At 43.1% G+C, this 16,441-nt stretch overlaps 1 protein-coding gene across 1 annotated transcript in view; it reads left to right on the top strand.

Annotated features, from left to right (window-relative positions):
- Positions 1-16,441, top strand: part of LOC115389487 (voltage-dependent T-type calcium channel subunit alpha-1I-like) — a 207,553-nt gene that overhangs the window by 114,538 nt on the left and 76,574 nt on the right. Inside the window, exons 8-13 of the mRNA XM_030092887.1 lie at positions 3,069-3,408; positions 3,485-3,891; positions 10,065-10,216; positions 13,152-13,337; positions 14,749-14,866; positions 15,113-15,268. Of these exons, the coding sequence (XP_029948747.1) occupies positions 3,069-3,408; positions 3,485-3,891; positions 10,065-10,216; positions 13,152-13,337; positions 14,749-14,866; positions 15,113-15,268 (1,359 nt within the window). The remainder of the gene's footprint in view (positions 1-3,068; positions 3,409-3,484; positions 3,892-10,064; positions 10,217-13,151; positions 13,338-14,748; positions 14,867-15,112; positions 15,269-16,441) is intronic.

Raw genomic sequence — 16,441 nt, 5'->3', positions numbered from 1 at the left:
CGCGTAACGCAGATCGAGCATGTGCAATTGAATTAAAATGAGGCACCGAGGTAGAGCGATGCCGGAGAGCGCCGGGAGGGACCGGGATGAGAGAGTGACAGATGGTGAGACAGATGAAAAAAAGTGAGGTAAAGATGGAGCGAGCTAGCGAGATTCTGTACAGTGATTATCAAACAGTTTACACGAGCCGACTTGGAGGAATTAAAGGCTTTGCATGGAATTACAGTTGAGTGTGTAGAAATGCCACCATCAACCGGCAATATGATGATAACCTTTAACTTTGAATTTTAAGGTTTATCTTTGTTTTGTTATAGAGTACACATGACGAAAATGTTCATATTTTTGCAAAAATCTAAGTTTTACTGCTGGACATTAATAGAGCCTTGACCAAAAGCAGCAGTGGAATGCCCCCCTGAAAATGTTCTCCAGTATCTATTGCATTTTGCGTGTTTTCACAAACTGACTGACAGTCTGGCTTTGATGCTTGGGTCTAAGAAATTAGTTACAAAAAAGTGTGTCTTCTCTTATGTTTACGCCACTGGCCTAAGATGTTACTTTTTATTTCAACAATGAAGGTCACAAGGTTACAACACAGGTAGAAAATTAGTGTTCACAAATCCACAATGTTAGGATTTCTCAACAATCTAAAGTAAACCAAGAAATCAAAGCTACTTTGATGCTTCATGTTGCTCAGCTTCCTTTCCCACGGGCAAGAAGTCCAGAAGAAAGTCAATTCATGAGTGAAAAAGAGATACTCTAGCAAATGTGTTGGATATTGTGTCTTTATCAGCCTCATAATCACAGAAAATATGCTGTAAAAGCTGAAACAATTAGCTTGTGGAAAGCTTTGCGGAGTGTCGTGTCAGCTGCTTCCAGCTGTCTCTGGGGAGCGAAAACAGGCACTTAGCTGTGTCGTTCGCTCTTCAGCTCAGTTTCAGATTTTAGCAAAATGCCTTGTATCATCTATTCACTGTCATTCACACACACCCCATTCCTCTCGAACGTCGTGACTGTGCACACGCTGAAACGCCACAAACACACACACAGAGCTACACACTCTTCTAATTGTATTTCGGCTTCACTGACGGCGTCTGAGCATAAATATTTGATGGGATCGGCAAAAGGTGCTGAGTGGGAGCCGGGACCCACCGCCTGCCTCTCTGTCCGGGATGAAAACCGTCCCGTCTGACCGTAAATCTGTGTTTAGAGTCAACGAAGCAGCCTCGCATACTGGCACACACACACACACACACATGCTCACCCTCTCTTCTGTCGTCTTTGTCACAGTGGCTCAGATGGCGAGCAGAATGGAGGTTATCGGGCTGACAGTCGCTATTGATCGCAGCCTGCAGAGCGGTGGACTTCATCCCCTTCTTTGCCTTTCCTCCCCTTCTCTTTTTCCACATCAGCTCAGCTTCTCTGGGTGACCTTGCCCTTTTCCTTCCCTTTTTCCTCCTCTTCTCTCCTTCTAAATCTGTTCAGCCTGCTGCTGTCTCTTGTGGAAAAGCAGCCTTGGACATCCAGAATGTCTGCACAGCATACAATTCAGTTCCTTATATACACTTCAGAAAATATAGTCAATAAGAAATCAAGTTTGAAGCAGTGGGAGCTTGGACAGACAGTCATACTGGATTCAAAAAACAAACTGTCCAAAAACAAGCAAAAACAAAACCAAAAGGAACTATTTCATAGATGTCAATGCATGTTTAACCTTATGTGTATCCTGATCTTCCAACGATCACTCTTTTTCCTAAACTACTTTAGGTAATGAGCCCTCAGGTGATTTTGCACGGGTTCTTTAAAAGGGAAAGGCTCTTGGTTTAGCCTGAGTGACATCTTCTTCCAGGTACACGAGCATCCAGCTGGACAGGAAGGCAACATGTGAAGCATGTGTAACTAGGTACCATGGATGGTGCCAGTGGTATAATCCACTGCACATCTCCAGAATCAACCAGTAAAATACTGTAGGTACCCTGTGTGGTACCATTCAATGCTTTGGATGCTACCACCAATCGCACCAATGGAAGTAAAATTCTTTAGATGTTATCAATTAATGATGAATGGTACCACATGGGGGTTGGTGTAAGTAACATCTAAAGACCCACAGCATCGTACAAGTACCATTCCTTGTTCCTCGGTGGTTTTTCTTGGAGATGTACAATGAATTCTACCACTAGAACAGTGCTTGGTGTCTGGTTGGAGCTACCCATAGTGTCTTACTGCACTGCTGGATCTTCATGTACCTGGAAGGAGCTGTGTCTCTCTCAGAATGAACCAAGAGCATATAAGACTTGTGTAAAATAGTTTGTGATCTCATTAACCGAAATGGTTCTGGAAAGATGAAAACTGGCGCTGGCTTGTCTGGAAGCTTATTGTGTGTGATGCCAGTGAATCACCATGGATGGTCACATGCAGTGTTTTTCCTGGTGAGAAATTAATGTTTAGAGGTTGCAATAGAGCATGAAGACTGCAAAAGCCACCATATGCCTAATTCCTGGCTTCTCAGAGTTTGTTATTCTCACATTGGGAAGCTTTCTTTTTTATTGCAGTAAAAATAATGACAAAAGGTACAAAAAGAACTGAATTAAACCTCAGTATTTCAGTGTCTTCAGTGTGGTTTTGAAATGGACGTTTTCTTTGCAAACATATTGTAAAATGTGTTGTGTGAGGAACTGTCCAGCCAGGTGGCAACAGCTGCTCTCTGGCAATGAGCCATCCTCCTGACAGGTTTTTTTTTTTTTTTTTTTTTTTTTTTTTAACAGTGTGATTAGCTGGCAGAAGCGGACTGCTAACACATCAAATTATTTGACTTGGACAATTTTTACACCCAGACTCTAAGTGTTATCATTATCCTTGATGAATCATGTTCATTCTTTACTTTTATGAGACAATCCTTGACAGGCTTTCCTTTACAAACCATGCACATTTTTACCAAGGTGCTAAATTTGAGGAATAGATTTAGAATCAGAGGCGTACTGGTGTGCACATGCTCAACAGCTGAACAGCTTTCTGTCAGTCAGGAAGTATTTAACAGCTGTCTGACTCTTTGCCGTGTCTGTGCCGCCCAGGTTGGTTCCTTCTTCATGATCAACCTGTGCCTCGTGGTCATTGCCACCCAGTTCTCAGAAACCAAGCAGAGGGAGCATCAGCTGATGCAGGAGCAGCGAGCTCAGTGTTCGTCCTCGTCCACCCTGGCCAGTGAACCGGGGGACTGCTACGAAGAGCTTTTCCAGCTGGTCTGCCACGTCCTCCGCAAGGCCAGGAGACAAACCGTCAACCTCTTCAACACCTTGCGAGGGAAGCCGCGAGGCTTCAGTGGCGTTGGGAGAGGCAGAGGAGGACGGGACGGGAGGGACAGGACGGCAAATGGACGAGGAGGACGTGAGAGGAGAGCGGTGCCGAGACAAGGTTCCTGAATCGATCGGTGTCTCAGGACATGCTCCATACACTCGCCGTCTAATCCTCCCTGTTTGTATCTCAGCAGGTCCTCCCTGTCCCCATCATCATAAACCAGACCACGGCTCGCCGGCTGAAGCCATGGCCGTCTCCGCCGCCTCTGCCACAGATGGCTGCCCTCAGTGTGCCGCCGCACTGACACTGAGCGACGGGGCGGGAGCGGTCCGCGGAGCGGCCGACGACGAGGCAGGCGAGGGCGCCGTGGAGGAAGCGGACAGAGAGGGCGGCCAGTCTGGCGGCAAGGAGAAGGGCGAGAAAGGTCAGGACAGCTCAGGAAGCCACGGGTGCTGCGGGCCAAAGAAGAGCTGCAAGGATCTGTGGTACGACACAAGGAAGAAGCTGTGGGGCATCGTGGAGAGCAAGTACTTCAATCGAGGCATCATGATCGCCATCCTGATCAACACCATCAGCATGGGCATCGAGCACCATGAACAGGTAATGGGTCGCCTTTCATCTCTTCACCCTCTGTGCTCCACTTCGCCCTCTGTGAAAACTTCCATGCTCTCTCTCTGTTCCGTTTAAACCTGTAATCTGTCTCTTTACCTGGAAGAACTCAGCAGGCGCTGCTCTGCATGTTCAGTAAAACTGCACAGCAAATCAAAGGAAGCTGCTTCCTTTGCAGTTTCCTTTCTGTAAAGCGTCATGTGACATTGGGATGACTGAAGGGTTCAACAATTTTCTGTTCATGTCCTTTTGACACGCAAATAAGCAATGCTTCTACGTGAAAAGACGTGTTTTTTTGGATTAATGATAATATTTAACTAAATGCAGATAATCAATTCCCCCTATTGGTATCTATCAATAGTTTTTCTTTGTTCCATTCTACCTTTGACTTTTTCTTTATTCCTTTTTTTGAACATATTTTCCCAGAGAATTTGGTTTCAGATTATGAAAACATTAATCTGTACATCCGTTTTTAGGACAGACAGATTGGTTTCGTCAGCTGGTCAAATTTACCTAAAGATTCTGGTCTGACTTTATAAATCTACATTTGTTACTCCAAATGAACTCACAGCTGTTATCGTCCTGCTGCATTCAAACCACAGTCTGTCGGTGAAAATCTTGAATATGATCCATCCATCTGCCCCGTTCTCCTCCAAACATCAAGGTTCTTGCTGTTTAGGTTGATATGGTCGTAGATAACCCACTACAATCACATAAACTCACAGTGGAATCGGCTGCCTCCAGAAATGATAAGGACGACCAACCATGTTGTCTTAAAATCTTACCGAACGACTGCACTGATCAATAATAAAATTATGCTGAAATAATGCAAATTTTGCAATTCTATTGTTTCTTCTTCTTGTGCCTTAAAATTCTTAACTTGATCACTCAGTCTTATAAAAGTGGGCTTAAATCTGAATGTGAGTTGTGAAATGCCTGTTTTTCGCTGTGTGTATGAATGTAATACTTTTTATTTTGATGTAGAATGAACCCCAGGAAGAGTAGTGTCTAATGTGTAAAGACTGATGGGGAGATAGATAGATAGATAGATAGATAGATAGATAGATAGATAGATAGATAGATAGATCTGGCATCTGTTTAGTAACAGGAAGAAACCTGCAGATTTAAACCTCTTCTGCCCTGTTAACAAAATACTCATATTCTAATCTACCTGTCCTCCTACCTGATGCTTTGTGCAGGGATGATGATGATGATGATGATGATGATGATGATGATGATGATGATGATGATGATGATGATGAAGCCGACTGTTGCAAGACAATTACTATATTTTAACAAGAGGAAAAAGGACACTGATCAGTTTGAAGTAGATTGAAGATAGATGATTTGTGCCTCATTTCTTGTAATGCATACAGTCGCTCTCCCTGCTTTGACCGGTATCCCAGTGTAACGACAGCTCTGCTGCCTGCAGCCTGGAGCTCTTCATCTACTCCTCCACACTGTTGATTTTTCCTCTGTTAATTCATAATCCCTCGAGAAAGGGATTCCCCAGCCGAACAGGACAGACAGCTCAGGTTAGATGAGAGGATGCAGAGGAAGTTTGTAAGAGAAAGAGCACATTTCACAATGGTGAACTTTGGTTTAGACGATATCCAACGAGGTCTGCAAGTGAAATGAGAATAAAATAATTTCTGTGATGTGCTTGTATTTATGTTTCCTTTTTCTGATGTCTTTCCGCTGCTCTGGTTTGTACATTCTTTGTCTTTCTATCAATATTTCTCGCTATACCATCGCCCACTCACGGCTGCCACCGCCGCAGTGGTGGGTCGTCTCTCATCTCAGGGGTGGCTAAAAATAGAGAGAGACACAACGAGGAAGGCAGGGAGAGACTTTGCTGCTTTAATGTTGGGGTGGGGGTGGGGGTGGGGGGGGGGGGGTTATTGTGAGCTGGAATGTCTGTGGTGTCGCTGTCTGCTTCGAAAACTGGAGTCACGCCTCTTTCTGTTTGTCTTACTGTGATTCTTACAAACATTCAATCAAACAAATGTTAAGTAATCTGATCTGTACTGTCATGCAGCCTGTCAGCTTCGAGGCCGATCGGACCATGTTTGGGCTGTTTACTCTGCACTTCCTGTTTCCAGCAGGCGGCGCTGTTACTGAGTGTTTGTGGCCATGTGGCTGTGGTCAGGACTGTTTAAAGTTTGAGGCCGATTGGATTATGCTCACTGCACCTCCCGTCTGTTCCTGTTACAGACAAACGTAACCTCTTGTTTGAGGATGAGACCCGTAGCTACAGTTTGATGGATAATATGATGAATTGGGTTTTGAGCATAGTGTACACTAATTATTCTAGAGGAACTGATCCCCATTTTAAACCGGATGCATGGCGCCCTGGCATGGCTGTGTCATGTTGCGTCCTCCCCAGCGGTCCTGTGCTGTCACCCATCACATGCGTCTGCATTACAGAGAAATTTTATTATATATTTTGCATCATTTGTGCTTAATGTTGTGTATTTTGAACTACTTTGGCTGCTATAGTGCATACGGACACAATGCATTGTGGGTATTGTAGTTAGTGTTCAGTCCTCATATGGCACACAGCTGATTGATTCCCTGTGCAAGTTCAGTACAGACATTAATAAATCATTAAATGTCTTCCTGGGTCCGTATTTCCAGAAGAAGAGGTGAAGACAGAACACTTGATGGTGTGTAGAACATGTCTGGACTGTCGTCGGTGTGTTACGGGTGTGGATCGAGGACCCCAGGCTGAGTTTGAGTTGTAAAAGTCGATATTTTTCATGGTTAGCATGATGGGAGTTGGAGCTTTTTTCTTTACATACATATGGCTCCAAAAGTCAATAAAAATACCATCTCATGATATTGTTGTATGGTCCAGGTAAGCCGTGGTGCATCCTCCACTTTAAAACCCCCTGAATTGCAAAATACAATTTAATTCTAAAAAAAGTCATTTTTTTAAAAAAAGAAAACATTTGAATCATCTAGCATGAAACACAGATATTCACAGTAAGAAACAGTTGATACAGGTTGATTACAGTATATATACAGTTGATTCAGGTTTCTGATTCAAATTCCACTACAAACGCTAAAACTTTACCATACTTATAACTACCATATCCATCAGGTTGTACATTTCAGTGGAGGTGCCTGAAAAAAATGACTTTGTCACAGCTTGAAACAACCCTTATTAGCCAGAAGCAGCTTCCAGGGTATTTTGCAGGGATATTTACATTTACATATTTGCAGGCATACTTTATGCATTTTATAAAAGTAAAAATAAATCAATAAAATGTTTTAATCTTTCTTATTCTCTTCATAAAATGATGTGAAGATACAGAAATGCAAACGATATGGAATTGACAGTGATTTTCCTCCAGACTGAATAGATTCCGATGAAGTGTGCAAACCAGGTCTTTTGACCAGTAGACAACACCTTCAGCCTCACAAGTGCTGAGTGAAAAGTCATATTTGCCATTCCACATCCATCCATCTATCCTTCCATCTATTCATCGATCTCTCGATTCGTCCATCCTTCCATTTCTCCATACATTCATGCTTCCTCCATCCTTCTTCTGTACCGCTTTAAAGCTGTTCAGCTTCACGTGGTACTGGAATCAAAACCAGCTAACTCTGGGGGAGGGTGACAGGTCACCAGTTAATCAGAGGGTAAAGGTCACAAATTAACCTCTCCTGCATGTGTTTGGATAGTGGAAAGAAACCTGAAGGATACCTGAAGAAATATCTGAAGGAAACATGCAAACTCCACAGAGAAAGGCCCCGGATGGTATTTGAACCAGAATCTTTTAGCTATGAGTTGCGAGCACTAACCACTGCGGCACGGCGGGTGTTTTCAGCTGGAATCAGAGAGATAAAGTCATTAACCAGTTGGAGTTACAATCTCAACTTTAGATAATGTATTACTGAGAATCCAACTTATTTAAAATGAACAATCAAGTCGAGAACAGTGCAGTGGACCAGAAGCAAACTTCCTCAGAGTTCAGGTGGATCAGGTGTCGTCTTCTCGGAGGCTTACACCCACACTCCAGCGTTAAATCCTCTTAAATACATTGATAGCATATCTCCTTCCGTGTATCCTCCAGACTCTGGGTACCAACTGTTGATGCATAATCTTCTATTCATCTTCTAAAGAATACAGTTTGTATTTGTTCTCATTAAAACACATGTGAGACACTAGTATTAAAATAACTCACAAACCATCCAAGGATGACAAGAAGAGCGAAGGCTCAGATGAAGATGTGACCCTCGTTCAGGAGGAATTCTCACATTTAAGACATTTTCCCACCACAAAGCGTTTTCCACCAAACAGTATGAACTGCTCAAGTGAGAAGAGAATTCAGCAGCTGTTTGGGAATTAATAATACATCTTCATGAGAGGCACTTTGGGGATTAGTCACAGATGGACGGGGATCAAATGGTTTTCTGTCGCTGCCAAAATGTCAAGACTGATACCCAAACGGAAATGACTGGATTGATGGGGTCACGGTTTTGGGGGATACTCCCATTTCCAACAAAAGAAAAAAAAAAAATCCATATTCAGAAAATACAATCAATTATTCAATCAGTATGAAAGACTCACCCAAGATTTGGATTCGTCAAACAGTTTTTACGTCTTTATATTGGTAACATCGAAAACTTTCCACTCTGGTCCAGGGATCTGCATTATTTCCATCCAGAGCAGCTTTATAATCCTCAAAAAATTAATTTTGTTTGAATCACAGAGCCTCATAAGAGACATGTTTGTTCCCCAGAGTGACAGGTAAACAAGGGGATGTTTATAATGACTGAACAATGACACACATTCGAGGCTCTGGTGTTGTTATGATGTCCATTATCACTCTGCTTACATTTATTCATAAAACAACAGCAGGGGGTCGGTTAATTACTCTCAGGGGATTGTTGAATATGAATGAAACATGTAAAAAACAAAGCAAACAACAAAAACAGGTGTTGTGCACAACAGGGGTCGGACTGATGTTGAAAAAGCATCTGAATAATGTAAAGGCTACAAAGGCTGAGCTTCATTGTAAAGCCCCACTGACACGATGGAGACTTCAAGAGAAAACAGAAAATTTCCATTTCATTTCCTGTGCTCATTTATGCGACAGTGTTGCTGGGAGCCACGGAAAATGCAACTTTTTGGATGCTTTTTTCTCGGGAGCCGTTTCAACAGTTTGGGTTCAGTTCCTCTGAGCACCAGTATCGTGTAAATGGACCTAGAAAAGTTCCATATTTTCACTTGAAAACATTTGGTCTGGCATAAAGAAAAAAAATTTGACGGTCACCTGCAAAAACAACACAGAGAATTACAGTTCACCCCCAGCTCCAACTAGTAACAGGTGCTAACTACCACTGCAGTGCCGTCATGTGATTGGTCCACCAACGCATAACACAGTCATCACTAATTTTTCAAACGTCATGTGTCCAAATAGATAATTTATAATACAGCAGCATAAAAAAACCTACTTCATTGCTTTTGTTTATCTGTTTCTTTCCACTTTTGAAAGCAAATTACTTGAAAAAATGAGTCAGGATAAAGTTTAGTTCACAAATAGAGAGTTTTCTTCTGTCATCCGACAATGTGACGTCGCACCGCTGCTCTTCTTGTTTGGTTCTATACATCAGCCACCCGGAAAACGCGAGTCTTCAGATGTGTCCCTGGGTCTGCAGTAATGAGACGGCAGTAATGGATCTCCAGGGGCCGCCGACTGTTTGGCTAGTCCGAACACTGGTGGGCACACATCATTAGCTCGTGTTTTCACACCGCTAAACACTCATTAGAGTCACAAACACACGTCTTATGGCAACGTGCGCGGATGCACACATGCCCATGTAAATGCAGCGCTCATGGATTCCAGGGTGGCCAAATGTCACAAGTGTCATTGCTGAAGCAACCGGGGACGTCTGTTGAATGGTGATGTACTGGAAACCATGACTGGGCCGAATTTAGCCCTCTGTGTGAGAGTTCATTCTCATATTGAGCAAACACAGCAAGGAGGACGAAAAGACAAGAAAGAAACCTAAACAGGGTCATAAAGAGCTGAAGAGAAAAACTTGCTCCTTTTCTTTTTTCTTTCATATCTCCTGTTCTTCTTTTAGTCTTTCTTGTCTCTTAATCCTCTCCTCATGATCCCTCTCATCTCCTCTTTATCCCTGCACCCTGCTAGCCAGAGGAGCTCACCAACGTTCTGGAGATCTGCAACATCGTCTTCACCAGCATGTTCTCCTTGGAGATGATCCTCAAGCTAACGGCTTTCGGCTCATTCAACTACCTGAGGAATCCCTACAACGTCTTTGATGGAATCATCGTCATCATAAGGTGGGAGATTGCTCACTTTGATTGGTTCCTGTCTTTACCATGAGATTTGTCCATTTGTGTTCATAAACTAATAATCTTAACCTGATCAAACCTCAGGAGACTCAATCACACAAGCGTAAAGCTTTGGAGCCAAAGTTTGTCTTTTCTCTGAAAGTGACTGATGGACTTGAGTTTTGATGCTTTTCAGGTTTGTCAGGCAGTTCTGAAAACAAGCTGCTTGTTAACGTATTCATATTTGTCATATTGCCATCTGATTGCTATCTATGTACCACCTGTATGAATTGTGGATGCCAAATCGTCATCCAGCCAAAAACACTTTTTTTTTCTCTGTGGTTGTGTGTGTGCCTCCAGTTCCATGTGTGTCTGCACCTTTGATCCTGCTGGTGTGGATTTTTTTCGCGATTCATCAGTTACAAACCTTTGTCTGTGATCCCCATTATAACCCCGGAGATCAAATACACATCAAAGCAACTAAAACCGAACAAGATCAAATGTGCAGCCCTTCACAGAAGATCCATGTTGATTGAACATATCTACATCTGTCTTCTTATCTCTTGCACCACAAACAATTTCCCTCTCTTGATTTATCTGAATGTCCTCAGCTATTCATACAGCGCCGCTCGGTGAAAAGTGGCCCGTTCAATCTGTGCAGGATGGGAGCAGGCGTTATTTTGATGTCCTGAGTGGAGCCTTTGAAAGCTACAAGCATTAGAAGACCCATTTCTTTTCAGGCAGATTTCCCTCTCTGGAGAGGCTCTCTTTTCATAAATATTACCCAACAGAACACAAAGAGATGACAAGTTAAATCGCATCCTCTCTGCAGTTTGAGCAAACAGAAACTGAAACATTTAATTTAAAGGTGCATTAAGGAGTTTGCACGTTTCATTCGAAACAGCGGCCCCTGCAGGCCTTGGACGGAACTGCAGCTTTGTTAAACACTATGCCTGTGGCTTGCGTCCAAGTACTTGCACGGAAGAGGGAAACTCCTTCCTCGCTCTTTAAGTAGAGCTCGAGTAAAATTTAAGTTTCTTTTGCCTGGTGGAGTCTGTGCTGGAGCTGTGGCAGTGCTAGAAGCCGGTCTTTTCTTACTTTATGGAAGATCTATCCTCATACTGCTCAGCTGTTGCTGCTTAGCGTCTAGTGGAGTAATGGCGGACAAAACGAAACTTAAGGATATCAGGTCAGTGGGAGCGCACATCACGTCATATCATCTCAAATTCTCCCCCCAAAAATGCTAGTGCCGGACCGGCACTGCAACTTTTAAGTGAGAATTTAGCGCTGTTAGCGGTACTTGCAGGGAATATGTCAGGGCACATTGTACACATCATTGAATATTTGTAACATATTTATGGTGGAAAATAAGTATTTTTAAAGTTGAAAAACTCCTTAATGCATCTTTAAGGTATTTGAGCATGACATCCGTTGGTAGTATCCACAGGTAGGCATTCTCTTAAAGGTGCTGTAGGCAGGATTTTGCTAGTCAATGCTAATGTTTCTGTGTTTTCTTTGGATTAAATGTTAGAGTATCCATTGATAATCCTTTAGGAGTGTAGCATAACTACACTACCACGAGGGCGCAGCGTTTCCATCTGTCTCTGTTCTGAGCTGAAAAGGAATCTCGACAGCTCCAGGTATATTTGACCAATCAGAAGAGCCCATGAGACTCTAACCGTGATTGGTCGAGGGGCGTTCGTCGCACGTCATTGTGGGAGGGGCTTAATTTGCGTAAGGGCGTGATGTCAGAGAAAAAAGGACAGGATTGGCTGTGCTGGGTTTCAAGTCGCCATCTTAGATGGGTCGAATCGCCATCTTGCTTAGGTAACCCTAAGCAAGATGGCGGAGATGCCGAATCCTGCCTACAGCACCTTTAAGGGAGCACATTGATTACCTGAAGGTAGGTTCGTCATCTAGAACCTGATCAGAAAATCCCACTATTCACTGTCTCTTCTCCATAAGTGAATATAAGCACAGATGAGGTAAAAAGTGTGTGTTCAGGGGATTCAATGCATGGACTTATGCTGAATCCCATTTCACCCCTGAGCCCTCCCCCTTGGCCCTACCCCTCGTTTTGCGCGTTCACGTGGAGGGGTAGGAGTGTCCCAATTGTCATTATAATGTAGGGGTAGGGCTAAGAAGGAGGGCCAGTCACCCCTCCAAAAGGAGATTCTCCCAAGGCACACTTCAAACAGAGGGGTATGATCCAGTGGCGGCCGGTGGTGAGGGGCAGTTGTTCTGTCAGCCTAGACCGTGACTGGCGGGCGGGGTTAATTCACTTCTGTATTGGCGGGAGCGATCGTTTCCACACCCGCGCATTCCAGGCGCATTCCAAACACAACAGATAGACAATTATTTTCAATAAACTGGTTTCTTCAACACTGCCTGCCTGGAATGCACAGATGGGAAACGAGCGCACCAATGCGGAAGTGAATTAACCCCGCCCACCACTGACGGTCTAGGAGAACAAAACAAGCGCCCCTCGCCACCGGCCGCCACTGGATGACAGATTTCTCAGAAAGCCTTCCAAGATCGGCAAGATGGCGGCGTCCGCATGGCTCTCCATCCATTTTCTTCTGGAACTTGGTGGCTTCATCGTTGAGTCTCCCAGAATATATCCAAACTTGGTCGTCTGTCCCTACGAATATTCTATACTCATGATTACTAATTATAGCATGGTAGTATTGTGGTTTTATTACAAAAATAAGCAACAGCACCAACTGATGGCCCAACATGAAAATTACATTACAAGAACACTGTTTTCACTTGAAACTCCAGTCTGGTCAGGGTCACACCAGTCCAGGTAAGTATGGGTATCGAGGAAAAATCTTCAGAAATTCCATCAAGTCCATTTGTGTTTGAAATGAGAAGGACAAGTTTGAACAGTGATCTCAACGGAACGTTCTTTCTTGTGGTCCTGTTTTGCCTGTTTGTGTCGCAGTGTGTGTGAGATTGTCGGCCAGTCCGATGGCGGTTTGTCCGTGTTGAGGACCTTCAGGCTGTTGAGGGTGCTGAAGCTGGTGAGGTTCATGCCGGCCCTGAGGAGGCAGCTGGTGGTCCTGATGAAGACCATGGACAATGTGGCCACCTTCTGCATGCTTCTCATGCTCTTCATCTTCATCTTCAGGTGAGGTTATCAGGCTGTGTGTTAACGCTGGAGTTTGGTGTTGTAGTTAAGGCCACCTCACCTGAAACCAAGTAAAAACCAAAACCAAGACTTAAAGGGGGCAAGACTGAGTCAAGACCAGGACCTTGAAAATGTTTTCTCGAGACGAGACCACTATGAAGAGCTACAGTACTGCTTGACTCTGTTGACCTACAGTCATTCTACATCAGGTTCAGTCTGTTTACACCCTTTTCCTACTATTCTGATTTTGTTTTCAGGGAAAAGACTCAGAAATATTTCTAAAATCTTGTGCTTTTTAGCTTGTTGACTGGGTTTTCTGTGTTCTGGCTGTGACTGCATAACAGAGGGCTGCACTGTTCTCCAGCAGCTATTAACCCCAGGTACAAAAATAACAGACACTTTGAGATCTAGTTAGATTTCACGACATAAACAGAGAAAAACATCAAAAGGACAAATTTAGATGAGCTGAAAAACCAACACACACTTTTGAAAACTCAAAGATCTTTTAATGAATAATCAATGTCCACAGGACTTGTTGTTTCTAATCCTCCTTGCAGCTCCACTGGTTCCTTTGCCCATTATTCTAATTTGTTTTCAAGGGAGGTTCACACAGGTTGAAGTTGTGTTATTTCAGATGACAACACGCAATAATGTGCTGTTCTCGGTTCAATTTTCTTTTTTCTGTAAAATCATCACTCCTTAGAAAACTTTGGAGTGTTTTATCATCAAGTTAAATCTATGTAAAGTAAGTTGAATCCACTGCATGTCACAGTTACGATTCTACCAATACCAATGTGTGTGTGTGTGTGTGTGTGTGTGTGTGTGTGTGTGTGTCTTTGTACTTTAATTAACTGTCATGTTGATTTACAGCTGAAACAAATCATGAAAAACAGTCCCGGTTTCATCAGCTCCCGTTTTACAATCGCTGCTGGGTTTTGTAAAAGAAGGATCCAGCGCCATGCAAGAAACCTTTATTACAACTGTAGGCAATTAACTCCATATCCAAGCACCCGGTCTACTGCTTTTAAAAGTTTAATGTGGTGCTTCACAGCGACGGTGAGGCCACGGGAACAGATGCATTCTTCAAGCTCGCGGTGCATTCAGATGTTCACATTTATCTTCATAACTGCAACTAAGACACTGTTAAAGTGTAAAAACAAGCATTAACACAAAAAAAATCCAATAGTATCCAATCATTACCTTATCGTTCATCTGAAACTAGGGTACCTTAACTAGTCTTTCACACACAAGCCCCAAAACCTGTGTTCAAACTTCCATACAGTGGAAATGTTCTCATCTGGTCCAATCAGCCAGTCGGAGTGAGGATTATCATGTCTCAGTTCACATTCATTTATGTGTTTGTTCCCACAGATGATTCTAATTCTAACAGGTGAACCTTTCTGTGTTGTAGCATCCTTGGAATGCACATCTTTGGCTGTAAATTCAGTCTGAAGACGGAGACCGGAGACACGGTGCCAGACAGGAAGAACTTTGACTCTCTGCTTTGGGCTATCGTCACTGTTTTCCAGGTAATCTTTAAACCACTGCCTACAAGCTGTATGCAGAGGACTGATGCACATTTCTTCATCTAAGTACTTTGAGGACCCACAAATACTAGTGGTGGTTAATGATCATTGATAAACGTTCAAAGGATGAGGATGATGATGTTGATGATAAAGACACATCCATGTGTTGTTCAGTCATAAATCTGTACTTTGGCTGAACGTCCTCATTCACGTCCCTTTTTGTTTTTCCGAATGTTCTCCTTCTGGAAGATCCTGACCCAGGAAGACTGGAACGCGGTTTTGTACAACGGCATGGCAGCCACCTCGCCGCTTGCCGCTCTTTATTTTGTGGCACTCATGACGTTCGGCAACTACGTGCTCTTCAACCTGCTGGTGGCTATCTTGGTGGAGGGCTTTCAGGCAGAGGTGAGTGAACTCATTGCTGCTTGAGTGTGAACTGCAAGGCATGGTCTCTGTCCAGCATTAGATTGGTATCCGCGCTTTTAATTGAATTGCTGATGATTGAGGTGTGTGGGGCCAGTCTTGGTCATCTCCTTCATTGCTACCCCTCAACAACTGTTAATTGGAGTCACCCTGCATGAGGAGAGGTGACACTTGTCAAATTATCGCTGACATGTTACGCAGCCCCCAAACAGCTGCGAGGAAATACAAGAAATAAAGATGCTTCCCCTCAGCGAGTTAATATTCCAACCTTCTATTATCACACGCTTCTGTTAATGAAGCATGACCCCGTGAATCGATGGAGCAAGAACAACCAACCATCATGTGCTCACTTCTCTAATAAGATGGAAATCACCCTGTGTTGAGACAAACGGAGCACTGGAGGCATTTGAGTTCTGCTGGGCCCAGAAATAAAGCTCAGGCAGGATTATAGGGTCCAACACATACCAAAAAAAAAAAAAAAAACTTTACCCATCAACACTCAGAACACGAGTTTGAAAAATACAAAGCAAGATGAACTCATGCTTCTATGTTGTGTCCACCAAATTCTGACTTGACGGTCTGATTGCTGTGTCTAAAAATATGTCAGACCTGATCATATGGTTCCAGCCTTCGGTTGTTCCCTGTTGGAAATTTGCTCGATTGATTGATTGATTGGTTGATGAGTCTTTGTAGAAGCACCGTTTGTTTCCAGGTGTTCAAAGATGGCCTGCTGAATTTCTGTCATCTCAAAACTGCTTGATTATTTTCCTCTGAACTTTGAAACAACCCGACACCTTCATGAACAGCTGGATTTCTCATTTTCTGACCATTCTTTGGAAATGCTGCACACTGACATGGAGAGAGATAATCATATAAGTTATACTTTGGAGGATGACCAACAATGAGATCTCAACCAAATGGGATGTCACCATATAGATGTGAGTCCCTTCATTCACTCAAACCGAAACACATTATATACATAGTGTAGTCCAATGTAAAAGTACTGAAAATCTCACCGTAATGGAAGCCTTTAAAAAAAAATGTTTTGTTTTAGAAAAGAAAAAAAAAGGGAATTGTGGAGTGCTTTTATTAAAAGAAAAGAAAAGGAAACATATTGGCACTCTATATATTCTTAGATACTTCATAGATGTATTA

Source organism: Salarias fasciatus, chromosome 6 (genome assembly GCF_902148845.1).
Source record: "Salarias fasciatus chromosome 6, fSalaFa1.1, whole genome shotgun sequence".
Taxonomy (NCBI): domain Eukaryota; kingdom Metazoa; phylum Chordata; class Actinopteri; order Blenniiformes; family Blenniidae; genus Salarias; species Salarias fasciatus.
This window is presented reverse-complemented; position numbering and strand designations above follow the sequence as displayed.